General features: G+C 53.3%; 1 protein-coding gene across 2 annotated transcripts; it reads left to right on the top strand.

The window, feature by feature from the left end:
* The first annotated feature begins 3,494 nt into the window (after positions 1-3,494).
* Positions 3,495-10,876, top strand: SPATA20 (spermatogenesis associated 20). 2 transcript variants are annotated; one of them, XM_084803089.1, is made up of 17 exons: positions 3,499-3,590; positions 4,280-4,398; positions 4,536-4,715; positions 4,824-4,888; positions 5,007-5,161; positions 5,246-5,389; positions 5,501-5,702; positions 5,951-6,081; positions 6,170-6,274; positions 6,476-6,550; positions 6,647-6,856; positions 6,949-7,141; positions 7,367-7,535; positions 7,778-7,989; positions 9,065-9,264; positions 10,251-10,331; positions 10,514-10,876. In XM_084803089.1, the coding sequence occupies exons 2-17, from the start codon at positions 4,322-4,324 to the stop codon at positions 10,679-10,681; spliced, it is 2,367 nt and encodes a 788-aa protein (XP_084659215.1). In that variant the 5' UTR covers positions 3,499-3,590; positions 4,280-4,321; the 3' UTR covers positions 10,682-10,876. The 2 variants fall into 2 exon arrangements, with proteins under 2 accessions (XP_084659216.1, XP_084659215.1); XM_084803090.1 differs by lacking the exon at positions 4,280-4,398 and having other exon boundaries at positions 3,495-3,590.
* The last annotated feature ends 2,698 nt before the right edge of the window (positions 10,877-13,574 follow it).

Genomic DNA, 13,574 nt, shown 5'->3' with positions numbered 1-13,574 from the left:
TACAGTCCTACCCTCTCTGAACTTATGCATGGGCCTGCATGTCCACGTTATCAAGATTCAAGGTGTATGGATCTGAGCTCTCTGCTCCCATATGCTATGGCCTCAATAGCTCTCTACGTAGAAACTCCTTCCCCCCCCTCCCCCCCCCTGCCACCCCTCCCACCCCAACAGCCTCCCTTCTGTTCCTCAGGCCTTGCTACCTCCATTCTACATGTGCATCTCAAAGGTATTCAGACCAATCGGTCCAAAATTGACCTCTTGACCTCCTGCAGCTCCATACTCTTCAGAGAACGACCTGGCCCTTCATGTTGACTCTGACACACACACACACACACACACACACACACACACACGTCTTCTCAAAGTCTGACCCTTCCTCGGCAGCTTCCCCACCACCCCCACCCCCATCCTGGCAAGCCTCTTGTCTCCCCTGGGTGCTGCCATGGCCCTCTCACTCCCTGCTGCTTCCACTTTTTCCCCCATTTCCAGTGTGCTCCCTACCAGAGAGAACTGAAGGAGCTTTGCGAAATGCAGACCCAAGGGCCTGCTCTCCAGATGAAAGTTCTTAAAGTGGTGGTGGTGGTGGTGGCAGCGGCAGCGGCGGCAGCGGCAGCGGCGGCAGTGGAGCACGCCTTTAATCTGAGCACGTGGGAAGCAGAGGCTGGCAGATCTCTGAGTTTGATGCCAGTCTGGTCTACAGAGCGAGTTCCAGGACAGCAAAGGGCTACACAGACAAAGCCTATCTTGGGGGGGGGGCGAGCCAAATAAATAAATAAATAAATAAAATAAGACTTTGAGCAGCTTTCTTTTTGTGTCGTCAGAACCCCCTTTCTCTACTGAAGATGTGACTCCTACTAGAGCACGTGTGTAGCATGTCCAAGGCCCTGGATTCCACTCCCCTACAACGCTCCCTTCTCAGAGTTCACCCTCTACCCCAGATCTAGTCCTGTCTGCTTCCCTAACCTCCCACGCTGGCTACTTTTATGTCAGCTTGACACAAGCTAGATGATTTTGAAAGCAGGAACCTGAGAAATCGTGTCCCCCACCAGATTGGCTTGTAGACAAGCCTGTGCGACATTCTCGACTGATGACTGATATTTGAGGGCCCAGATCCCTGTTGTGAGTAGTGCCACCTTTGGCTTGGTGGTCCTGGGTACTATAAGCATGAAGGCTGAGCAAGTCACGGAGAGCCGGGCAGTGAGCAGCATTCTTCTGTGGCTTCTGCTTCAGGCCCTGCCTCCAGATTCCTGCCTTGAATTCCAGCCAGCCCAGACTTTCCTTTGATGATGGACTGCGGTGTGGAAGCAGAAGATGAGCTTGGTTCGGTGGCACGCGCCTGTAATCCCAGCCCTAGGGAGGCAGAGGCAGGCAGATCTCTCGGTGAGTTCCAGTCCAGGCCAACCCAGGCTACACAGAGAAACCTTGTCTCGGAGGGGGAAAAATAAAGTATAAGATGAAATAAACCCTTTCCTCTCCAAGTTGCTTTTGGTCATGGTGTTTCATCAGAGCAATAGAAACCTAAGCCAGCACCTATCCACGTCCATTACCCATCTTTTTTTTCTTTTAATTTCCTTTCTTTTGTAAAAAATTCATTTATTATTATGTATACAGAGCTCTGCCTGTATGTACACCCCCACAGGCCAGAACAGGCATCAGATTACATTATAGATGGTTGTGAGCTACCATGTAGTTGCTGGGAATTGAACTCAGGACCTCTGGAAGAGCAGGTAATGAGTGCTCTTAACCGCTGAGCTGTCTCTCCAGCCCTACCCATCTTTTTATTCTCTGCCCTCCAGCCATGCTGGTCTTCTGCTGTTCCTCAGTCCCAAGCCCCGCCCCCCTCCCTCATACACACATGCCACAGGACCTTTACACATTCTGTTCATTCTTTCTGATACTTGTCTCACTCCCAGCAAGTTCTTGGTCACTCTTTTTTATTTAGTTAGTTTTGTTTTGTTTCGTTTTGTTTTTTGAGATAGAGTTTCTCTGTGTAGTCCTGGTTGTCCCGGACTCCTTCTCTCCTTTTGTAGACCAGACTGGCTTCGAACTCACAGAGATCCTCCTGCCTCTGCCTCCCTGAGTGCTGGGATTAAAGGTGTGAGCCACAGCACCTGGCTCCCTCCTCCTCCTCCTCCTCCTCCTCCTCCTCCTCTTCCTCCTCCTTCCTTCTTCTTCTTCCTTCTTCTTCTTGCTTTTAAAAAAGATTTATTTATTTATTTATTATTTATTTATATGGCATTCTGCTTGCATGTACACCTACACACCAGAAGAGGGCATCAGATCTCATTATGGATGGTTGTGAGCCACCATGTGGTTGCTGGGAGTTGAACTCAGGAACTCTGGAAGAGCAGAAGGTGCTCTTAAGCTCTGACCCATCTCTCCGGGCCCCTCTTATTCCTTTTAAGTTTATTTACTATGTATATAGTGCTCTGCCTGCACGACCTCCAGAAGAGCAGATGGTGCTCTTAACCTCTGAGCCATCTTCCCAGGCCTGGCTCTGTCATCCTTTGTAGCAACTGCACAAGTAGGATTTGCTTAGCAGAGCTTTCCCTCCTCCTCCTCCTCCGTCCTACTGGATCAAGTCTCTGGCTAGATTATAGCCACCCATGGTACTTGTCGCAGTGTGTGGTCGAATACTCCCTAGCTGCAGTCTATGAATAAAGGGTAGGGAGGACCACACTGGTGTCCAGTGCCTGGCGTACTAGACAGCAGTGGGCACTTGGCATTGGCTAAATAAAGCGAATGACTAGGGCAGTGCAGTAGGGCTCAGCGTCATCACTCAGGGAAGGCTTCCTGGAATGGGCAGGTTGCTTTATGTTTTGTTTTTGTTTTTGTTTTTTTTTGTTTATTCAAGATAGGGCTTCTCTGCATAGCTTTGGCCGGCCTGGACTCGATTTGTAAACCATGCTGGCCTCCAACTCATAGAGACCCACTTGCCTCTGCCTCCCAAGTGCTGGGATTATAGGAGTATGCCCCCGCGACTGGCCTTTTTAAAATTTCGTGTTCGTTTGTGGGTTTTGCCTGCATGTATTGTTTGTATGAAGGTGTCAGATTTCCCTGAAACTGGAGTTAAGAGATTTTGGTGAGCTGCCATGTGGGTGTTGGGAATTGAACCTGGGTCTTCTGGAAGAGCCGCCTCTTAACCTTTAGACCATCTCTCCAGCCCGAGAGAGTGGGTTCTAAGCAGGAGCTTGAAATGGGCAGGCTGAAACAGCAACTTTTGCTAGCCGAACAAATCATTCTGCTGGTGCCTCGTTTCTCGCTTACAAAACGGCCAAGATCTAGGCAAAAGGACCGAAAGCTCTAAGACCTTACGCTCTCGCCAAGGGCTTTAAATCATTTGACTCCAAAGTTAGGCTCGGAGCCGGTTGGATTTTCAAAAGCATCGCAGGTCTATATTTCTGTGCTCTACCGCCGGGCGGCGCTCGGAGACCAGCCACAAAGGCTGAGACTTGGCAATGAACCGGCTCTGGGTCCGCCCCTTGCAGCCTACGGCCTGGACTGGAGCAGCCATTCTGGGAGTGTGGGCCTGAATGGGCCCGATCTCCGGGGTCGCCCTACCCAGGGCTGGGCCTCACCGCTAGTGGCAGGTATGAGCAAGCCACTGCGATATGCCTTGTGCCCGCGGGGGCCCTCCATCCCTCTCAGGCACCGTTCTAGGATGTCTGCTCGGATCTCCCTGCATGCCTGGCCCTCCCCAATACTGGCTGCTGCTCCTTGGTTCTGGCAGGAAGGCTCCCTTTCTTCCTCTTTTGTGTTATCAGCTGCAGGGCTAGCTCAGGCTAGCTCTGTGACTACCTTAACACCACCTCCAGGAAGCCTTTCTAGAGTGCCGTGCTGTTCATAGGCCCTGTCATACATAGGCTTGTGTTGCTGCGCTGGCCTCTTATTATTTAGCTGTGTTCCCAGGGCTATTCTTTCAGGTTGAACTCCCTGAGAGAGGCCCATTTGATTCTCTGAGTGTCTGTGTGTGTGTGTGTGTGTGTGTGTGTGTGTGTGTGTGTGTGTGTGTGTCACAACCTCTGGTCCTACAGAGTGTTCTGTACTCTGTTTTGGGCTCTTGGCTAAACAGGCTCTGCCCTGGACCCAGTTCCTCTTGACCTATCTAGACACTGGCAGTAGCCCCTCCCTGCCCAGGTCACCCACATGCATGCTGGGAACTCCTGAAGAGCTCCTACCCCAGGGAGGGGCCCTCCATTGGGTGACAGAATGGAGCTGGAAGGACCATTCTATTCATTGTGACCCACCCTGACCTCACAGATATTCTTCGTACTGCCAGGTCCAAGAAGCTGGGGGAGACTAACCTGGCAGGGAGCCCCCAATGAGCCACCTTTCCTCACCACCCCCAAAACATAAGGGGGAGCACAAAGGACACGGTCTCCCCCGTGGTTCAGAAAGGTGGGCTGGGCTAGGAATGGGAGTCCTTGAGGCTGGATGGCTTTGAGCTGACTGGGGTGGGCGACGGGGGGGGGGGGGGGGGGGAGAGGCAGGGGGGGGAACGGTCTTCCTTTGTGTGACCCATCTGCATACATCAGGGGTAGCTCCTCCCGGGACAAGGACCGAAGCGCTACAGTTAGCAGTTCAGTGTCCATGCCTGCTGGGGGAAAGGCAAGCCGGACCAGCTGTCCTCCACCCACACCTCAGAAGGCCCCCAACCGCCTGATCAATGAGAAGTCACCGTACCTCTTGCAGCATGCCTACAACCCAGTGGATTGGTGAGTGATGCCCCAGGGGGTGTCCCTTGAAAGCAGCGGGGGCTCCCAAGCTCCTCTGAGATCCCCCCCCTAGGCTACTGAGTGATGTCTCTTCCTATTGGGATCTAGGTACCCCTGGGGACAGGAAGCCTTCGACAAGGCAAAGAAAGAAAACAAGCCAATTTTCCTCTCAGGTATATACCCAAGTTTCTAAGAGTGGAGTTCAATGACAGGCAGAGGATTGGGGGGGGGGGGGCAGTCCTTAGGGTCCCAGGGACCTCTTTCTGCCCTCGTGCACCTCTTCCTTCCTAGTGGGGTACTCGACCTGCCACTGGTGTCATATGATGGAGGAGGAATCCTTCCAGAATGAAGAGATAGCGCACCTGCTCAATGAGGACTTTGTGAGCGTGAAGGTGGACCGTGAGGAGCGGCCAGATGTGGACAAAGTGTACATGACTTTTGTGCAGGTGAGCCAGTCTCTTGCGGCGGGCAGTCTTGTCACACCCTGGGCATGGCAGCTCCCCTGACCCTGGTGCCCTGCCCTCTTTCAGGCCACCAGCAGCGGAGGGGGCTGGCCTATGAATGTGTGGCTGACCCCCAGCCTCCAGCCATTTGTTGGGGGCACCTACTTCCCACCAGAGGATGGTTTGACCCGCGTCGGCTTCCGCACAGTGTTGATGAGAATCCGTGAGCAGGTTGGTGGATATCAGGGAGGGAGATTGCCTGAGTCCCAGGTTGAGGGGTTGTGGGTCCCCCCCCCCAAGCGCATACTGACCTCCAGGTGTGTGCTCTCTCACCTCCTGTAGTGGAAACAGAACAAGAACACCCTTCTGGAAAACAGCCAGCGTGTCACCACAGCCCTACTGGCCCGATCTGAGATCAGCGTGGGTGACCGACAGCTGCCGCCCTCCGCTGCTACCATGAACAGCCGTTGCTTCCAGCAACTGGATGAAGGCTATGATGAGGAGTATGGTGGTTTTGCTGAAGCCCCCAAGTTTCCCACCCCTGGTCAGTGACCTTTGACTCTCATCTATATAATGACTGTCTGACTTAGTTAAGTGACCCCGGTGATGCTGGCCTTTCTTGTATAGCTGTGTACCTTTCTGGTCCGCTGTGGGCCAGTGATGTTCTGACCTCTGACTTGGGCAATGCCATGTCCTCTTGAGTGGATGGTAGATGATCTCATCTTCCACTCTGACAGAAACTGACTAGCCAGAGATGCCTGGCCCTCTCACCCTCTTCATCCTGCTCCACAGTGATCCTGAACTTCCTGTTCTCCTATTGGCTCAGTCACCGGCTCACCCAGGATGGCTCCCGGGCTCAGCAGATGGCCTTGCACACCCTGAAAATGATGGCCAATGGGGGCATCCGGGATCATGTGGGGCAGGTGAGGGCAGGCCAGGTTCCCGGGAGGGGGCAGCAGGATTGGTGACAGAGACTGAGATCGGTTTAGCACTACAACCTGCCTGCCACAGGGCTTTCACCGGTACTCCACGGACCGCCAGTGGCACATCCCCCACTTTGAGAAGATGCTGTATGACCAGGCTCAGTTATCGGTGGTCTATTCCCAGGCCTTCCAGGTGACTTTTGCCCCTAACCTCAACCCTGGCTGCTAACCCCAAGGTCTTCCGAGTCATTGTGGCTTCCTTTTAATTTCAACCCACGATTCCTTCTCACATCCTAGACACCTGGGCCTCTCCACGCCCACTTTCCTGGGAGAATATTCTCTATGAACCTGAGCTACCCCAGTGACCTCTATTAATAGCCTCCATCTCCTACAGATCTCTGGCGATGAATTCTACTCTGATGTTGCCAAAGGCATCCTACAGTATGTGACCCGGAGTCTGAGCCATCGGGTGTGTGTCCACTGAGGCAGGCGGACGTGGCTGCAGGAGGGCTTAATGATGGCTTGCCTTTTGGGTGGTGACCAGCCAACTCTCCTATCCCTACAGTCCGGAGGCTTCTACAGTGCAGAGGATGCAGATTCTCCGCCAGAAAGGGGCATGAAGCCCAAGGAGGGTGCTTTCTACGTGTGGACAGTCAAAGAGGTTCAACAGCTGCTCCCAGAGACTGTGGGGGGCGCCAGTGAGCCGCTGACCTCAGGCCAGCTCCTAATGAAGCATTACGGACTCACGGAAGCCGGCAACATCAGCTCCACTCAGGTGAGGACTTCTGGGGCCCACAAGAGGAGGACCCCCCCCCCAAGGCCCACCAAGTGCATGGACTCCTTCTTGATCAAGGTTGTTTTCCTCAGGAACCCAAGGCAGAGCTGCACGGCCAGAATGTTCTGACAGTGCGGTATTCGCTAGAGCTGACTGCAGCCCGCTTTGGCCTGGATGTGGAGGCTGTGAGCAAGCTGCTCAACACCGGGCTGGAGAAGCTCTTCCAGGCCCGGAAACATCGGCCAAAAGCACACCTGGATAGCAAGATGTTGGCTGCCTGGAATGGTGGGGTGACCCTCTCGGAACTCTGACCCTATTTGTCAGACCCCTTCTGCCTGCTCATTCTTTCTTCATAGGCTTCTTTATTTTGATTTAGAAATGAATACATGAACACCTAGCTACCTTAAATAATCTACCTGGGCTTGGGACTTGGAGCCTTGGGAGCAGGGTTGAGGGTCCCAGGAGAGCTCTGGTTGGCCTCTGACCATCCCTGCTCTCTCTTTCCTCCAGGATTGATGGTGTCTGGCTTTGCTGTGACCGGTGCTGTCCTGGGCATGGATAAGTTGGTCACTCAGGCCACCAACGGCGCCAAATTCCTCAAGCGGCACATGTTTGATGTGGCTAGCGGCCGCCTGAAGAGGACATGCTATGCTGGCAACGGGGGAACTGTGGAACACAGGTGGGGTGGGGCTGAGCAGACCGAAAGGCCATCTCTCTGTGTGACACTGGCCCTGTCTTCCCCTTCAATTGACTGACCAGTCACTTTGCCACATCCTGGGCCCATTGACTCTTGGGAAACGAGCTAGCCGCAGCCACAGGGAGAGGTGGCTGTTGAGAATTAACTGAAAGAAAGCGTGAGAAATTTCCTCTCTGTATTCCCAGGCCCTGTCCTCAGACTTCTTTCTCTCTTTGTACCCCTAGCACACCACCCTGCTGGGGCTTCCTGGAGGACTATGCCTTCGTAGTGCGGGGCCTGCTGGACCTGTACGAGGCCTCACAGGAGAGCTCCTGGCTTGAGTGGGCTCTGCGTCTGCAGGACACACAGGACAAGCTCTTCTGGGACTCCCGAGGTGGTGGCTACTTCTGCAGTGAGGCTGAGCTGGGGGTAGACCTGCCTCTGCGACTGAAGGACGGTCAGTGTGGCTGTGGGCTGGCCTTGGGGCCTGGGTCCAGTCAGGGCAGGCCATTCCCGAGGAAGACATTTGTGTAGTTTTGCGGTATAAAGCTGGCGCAGGGCTCTTGGCTTCAGGTCTTTGTTCTATGTGGCTTTGGTGGTGGTCTGATATTTCTGAACCCTCGTCTAACTATAGAGATGAGTGCTAGCAGCAGTATCTGCTCAGACGTGATGGAGGGGGCTGTCCCCCGCTTTCCTGTTGAACATGCAGCGGTCTCTGGAATCCACGGATTCATCTCTGTTAAAACAAGAGACTTGGGCTCTGCCTGCAGGACAGTTTGCAATGTGTGCTGGAGACAGTGCCAAATGTGGCACCCCCTCCCCCCAGAACACTGAGGTCACAGGAAACCAGTGACAGGGGTCAACCAACAAGGAACTGTGTGGTCATGGAGGCACTAGGGCGAGAGGAGTTTAGGCAGAGGAGACAGTTTGAGAGAGCCGTAGGGGGACAGGCTGGCTGCTGGAAGACAGAGAGACCGGGAGCGGGAGCGGTTTGAGAGGAAAAGCAGAGGCTGCGGTAAGGAAGTGAGTGCGCAGGCAAGTAAGCAAGTAAGACCTGCTCTGCCTTCAATGTAAAGAGGTCACTCTGACCATGGTAGAGACGAGTGGGAACAGGCAAATCAGGATGACTCATTAAGAGGACACTGGTGCTTGCTTGGAGGTACTGCTGAAAGCAGCCAGGGGGGTAGCACCCGGGATGGGGGACAGGGGAGGATAGGGCAGCCGTCCAGCAGGATGTGTAGATGGGTGAGAAGAAGTGAGGGAGTTGGATGACGTCTCTCTGGCCCCAGCAGTCTGTAGCTGGACAAAGGTATCAGCAGTCAGCAGCCTGGATATAGCCACGGCTCAACAGGATAGAAAGGTTTGTTTAAACAAATACAAAACCAAAACAAACAAACAACAACAAAACCCAGACCAGCAACGCGTGTACTTCCTCATCTCCCTGGACCCCACAACGCAGATTCAGTCTCAGGGCAGGGTCCTGAATCCCATTGACCACCCCCACCCCTTATACCACCTCCTATCCCTTGCAGACCAGGATGGCGCAGAGCCCAGCGCCAACTCTGTGTCGGCCCACAACCTGCTCCGGTTGCATGGCTTCACTGGTCACAAGGACTGGATGGACAAGTGTGTGCGCCTGTTGACAGCCTTCTCTGAGCGCATGCGCCGCGTCCCAGTGGCATTGCCTGAGATGGTCCGTGCCCTCTCAGCTCAACAGGAGACTCTCAAGCAGGTAGGGAGGTAGTAATATGTGGGCTGATGATGTAACGGAGTGCGGAGCCATGAGTGGGGTGCCAGGGCTGTCCCCAAAGCTCACGTACATGTGTGCAGGTGCTTGTGAGGTGAGGGATCTTCACTCTATGGAGTGGAGGTGTCTGTGGAGGGTGGTGTCGGACGGAGGAGGCAGCCTGTGAGGACTTGTCACTGGGATGACTGCAATATAAAGGCAAAATGAAGAGATTAAACACAGATCCCTCAGCACTGAGGAGGGAGAGGCAGTTGGATCTTTGTGAGTTCGAGGCCAGCTTGTTCTACAAAGTGAGTCAAGGACAGCCAGGGCTATTTCACAGAGAATACCTGTCTCGAAAAGCCAGTAAGAAAAATAATAATAATAAATAAAGTAAATAATAAAAAATATGGGTTTCTAGCGGTCGGGTGGCTGGTGAAATGTTTCTCTGTAAGGCTCTGTGTGTCAGTGTCATTATTTCGGCTCCTATGCACTTTATTGCAATGTTAACTCTTTTGTGTACACACACACACAAACACAGTTTTACTAGTTTGTGTGCTGGTGTGGGTAAGAGTGTTTGCCTGTGAACACTTGTGTGTGGCGTTTATATGTGTGGCATCTACTGTATGTGTATGTAACTACTCTATGTCTCTTTGTGTGTTGTGTGACATCCAGTGTGTCAAGTCTTCTGGACATCCCTGCCCTGTATTTGTATGTCATCTTCAATGTGTGGCATTGTCACTTGTGTGTGTGCGCGCGCCTGCACGTGTGTATATGTGTGTGCATGTGTGCGTGTGCGTGTGCGTGTGCATGTGCATGTGTGTGTTTCCACTTGTCAGGCATTAAGTCTGATGCATCCTCCTGGTGGCTGAGGTGAGTCCCTTCCCTTCTTAGGACTACTGAGTGGGTAGAGGGAGGATGGAGAAGGCCTGGCAGCTTTGGGACCTAGCTTCTCCCTTCCTGACTCTGGATGGTTTTTCTGTGCTGGCCAGATCGTGATCTGTGGAGACCCCCAGGCCAAGGACACCAAGGCCCTGGTGCAATGTGTCCACTCCATCTATATCCCTAACAAGGTGCACATCCCTGCAAACTCGATTCATCCTCCACCTTGCTGCTTGCCTTTCCTTACTCAGCTCCTGGCACCCTTCCTTTTGGAGGTTCGGGGGGGGGGGGAGAAGGCATCCCCCACTGGGCTCTGCAATGACCAGTAGGACCCTCTCTCAGGTGACACTTTCTGTTCTGACGCTATTTCCAGGTGCTGATTCTGGCTGATGGAGACCCATCGAGCTTCCTGTCCCGACAGCTTCCTTTCCTGAGCACCCTCCGACGAGTAGAGGACCGGGCCACAGCCTACGTATTTGAGAACCAAGCCTGCTCTATGCCTATCACTGAGCCCTGTGAACTCCGGAAGCTGCTACACTAATGACCACCCAGAACCCTTTGAGTTGGGCCAGAAGGCAGAATTTTCCAGCTGACCAGAGACTTCAGACCTTGTGAGGTTATGCTGAACCTATAGTCACCCCTAGGAACCGTGCCATCAGGTGATCACAGCCATCTTTGAGGCTCCCCCATGGGCATCTACTCACCATGAAATAAACCTAGCAGCATCCCGTGGTGACCTCGGGGCTTTAGTCTCTTTTGTGAGAGTGGGCCCCTCTGCGCCAGCCTGGGAACAAGCATCCTGGGGCCAGCCTTTCCTCTTAGAGTCCCCAGATGACTCCTTTGTCTTCTTTCATTGCCCTGTCGCCTTCCATGGGTCACTCAACTGTTCTTGCCTCTGTCCATGATTAGTAAGCTTGACTGAAACAGCTAGTGGACCAAAACCAAGAACGGGGAGCAGGGTGAGGACAAGGTGTGCACTGGCTCAGGAAGGGTCAACCCCTACTGGGAGGTGGTCTGCCATCTACCCCTTCCCCCTTCATCTAAAGCTAGGGAAGGGACAGGGGGCTCAGTATAGACTTTAGTATTTAACAGAAAGATGCCATTGCTATGCAACGTAGTGTCCTGTGAAAACTGCTAGTACCAGGACTAAGGCATTTCATTGGGGGTACCCATTCAACCCCAGTATCTCTGTAGGAGGCCATGTTCCTCATCTTTCTGGAGGATGGTCTGGGAAAGGGCTCTCTTGCATGTGGAGGATGCAAATCGGAAGCTCCCTAAATCCATCTGACCTTCGCCACAGAAGAATCTGGCACCTTCCTGGGACTCCCCCTTCTGCCTTCTCAGTGTTGGGAGATGCTCTTAAATCCCATCCTTAGCAAATGGATCTTCACAGAAGAGCCCATATAGCAGCTGCCCTCAGGGGAGGTGGCTGGGAGACATGCTTTGGATGGGCAAGTATAGAACAAGAGGCTTGTGAGGCTGTAGGCCAACTGAGCTTGAGCATCGTCCTAACGTTCAAGCCAAACAACACAGATACTTGGAAGAAGCTGCCAGAGAGACAAAGCAGGCATGGGGAGTAAGGATAGGGCACTGCTGGGGGAGACATCAGCAGCAGGGAAGAACCTCGAGATGCGGGACATGGTCACACATACACAGCTAGCCATAGTCACCGGGAGCAGAGCTGTCTCAGTCTGGGCAGTGGGCCCTTGGTACAAGCCACCAGCCCAACCTGCAGGGGATTAGCACTCTGGCCAATGAGGTCAGCTGGCCTCTTTCTTGCTGGGGAGCCCACTCAACCTTGCCAGCAAGTCAAAGACTGGACACACCCGTGGGGCCTGGCTTGAGGGCGGCAGGAAGGAAGAGTGCAACATGGTGAGACACAGGTGGCCTTTTTGGCAACCCCAGCCCTGGATTTGGAACAGTCTGGGCGGTTCACGTAGCCCTCTTGCCACTGTGGTCCCACCGACCCCGCATGAACGAGAGGGTGGAGCCAGGGACTTTTAGCCTTCTAGGGACAACTAACAGAGGGCCAGAGTTGGTAGGAGTCTATCCATGACACCTCCGAGCATACCTGGCTTCTCCCTGGGCTCTTTAGAATGTGGCTTCTTCCTGCCAGGAGGTGGAGGCACGGCTATGAAGGAGAGCACATTTGGTGTTTTCCCTCCACCCTGCCTGCCTTTTGCGGCTCTCATTTCCCTTCTCCTATCAGGCAGGCACAGAGCTATGGCATCTTGTAAAGAGATTCAGAGGAAGGAATTACTTCTCCTAGGAAGGCTGGCCTTTCTAGTGAACAGGCTGAGCATGACCCTCACTGGCTGTGGAGCTGATGTAAAATTCCCACAGCATTTCTTTCTCTTGGCAAGAGCCACTTACATTCCTCCTCCATGTCCCTTCTTCTGTGAGTTAGGACTATGCTGTGGGGGGCAGCTGTGACCTCGGGTCACAAGACACAGGGGCTCATGGTGTGGGAGTCATTTATCATTTCATTTCTCCGAGCCGTGGATCCTTTGAGAAATGGCGGTTCCACTCAGTTCCCAGAGAGGTGGAGGTGATCACAAATGGGATGCTTGCAGCATCCCTGAGTAAAGAGTACCACAGATGGTGATTTATTTAAGGGAACTAGTAGGCAGCAGGGGAGAGGCAAAGGCCAGAAGGCTGCAGGGGCCTTGGAGGGGCTTGCTAAGCAAGGCACATATGAAATACTATAGTAAACTCAGAAGGGAGTTTGGACCGTACAGGTCTAACTTGGTAAGGAGGACCACGACAACAACAACAATGACAACAACAACAACAACAACAGCAACAACAACAACTTTCTAAGTGTCCACTATGTATCAAACTCTAGGCTGGGACTTGGCTCAGGGAACACAGCCTGAGGGCAGAGAGAAGCCTACCCTCATTACCTCTGCCTAGATGTCCTCCGGTGAGGTTTCCCACCTTTGACTGGTTCAGTACTGTGTCTTGAGCACTTCAGTACCTGAAGGCCACTGCTAAAGATTTCTAGAAAGAAAGCCAGTAAGAAGGGATGGTGCCGGAGCTGAGACTGAGATCCCTGGAGAGAAGGCTTCCTATCTTCTCTTGCCTCCTTCCTCCCTTCCCCGACTCAGGTAGCACACAGGGTCCCCTGATGCCTTAGGCTGTCCTAGATGGCAGATCTTCCCCCAGGTTGCAAACCCAGGGGAAAAAAAAATAGGTCTCGATTTCTCCAGCTCTGGTGCCTGCTTGTCTCTTTTGCTGGCTATGTTCCATAACAGGGCAGCTCAGGGATGAAAATGTGGAGCCTCTGACCCCTGGAGAACCATGGGGCTGGGCAAGCCTCTGCCAGTCATACATCCATCTCTGCTTTCAGAGAGTGGGGTTGTGAGAATCCCCACCTCTGGCTGCCAAGCCTAGGCCTTCAAGGTAATGGTCAGAACGGGAAGACCACCTGCTAG

Source organism: Acomys minous, assembly GCF_964271855.1.
Source record: "Acomys minous genome assembly, chromosome: 12".
NCBI classification, from domain to species: domain Eukaryota; kingdom Metazoa; phylum Chordata; class Mammalia; order Rodentia; family Muridae; genus Acomys; species Acomys minous.
This window is presented reverse-complemented; position numbering and strand designations above follow the sequence as displayed.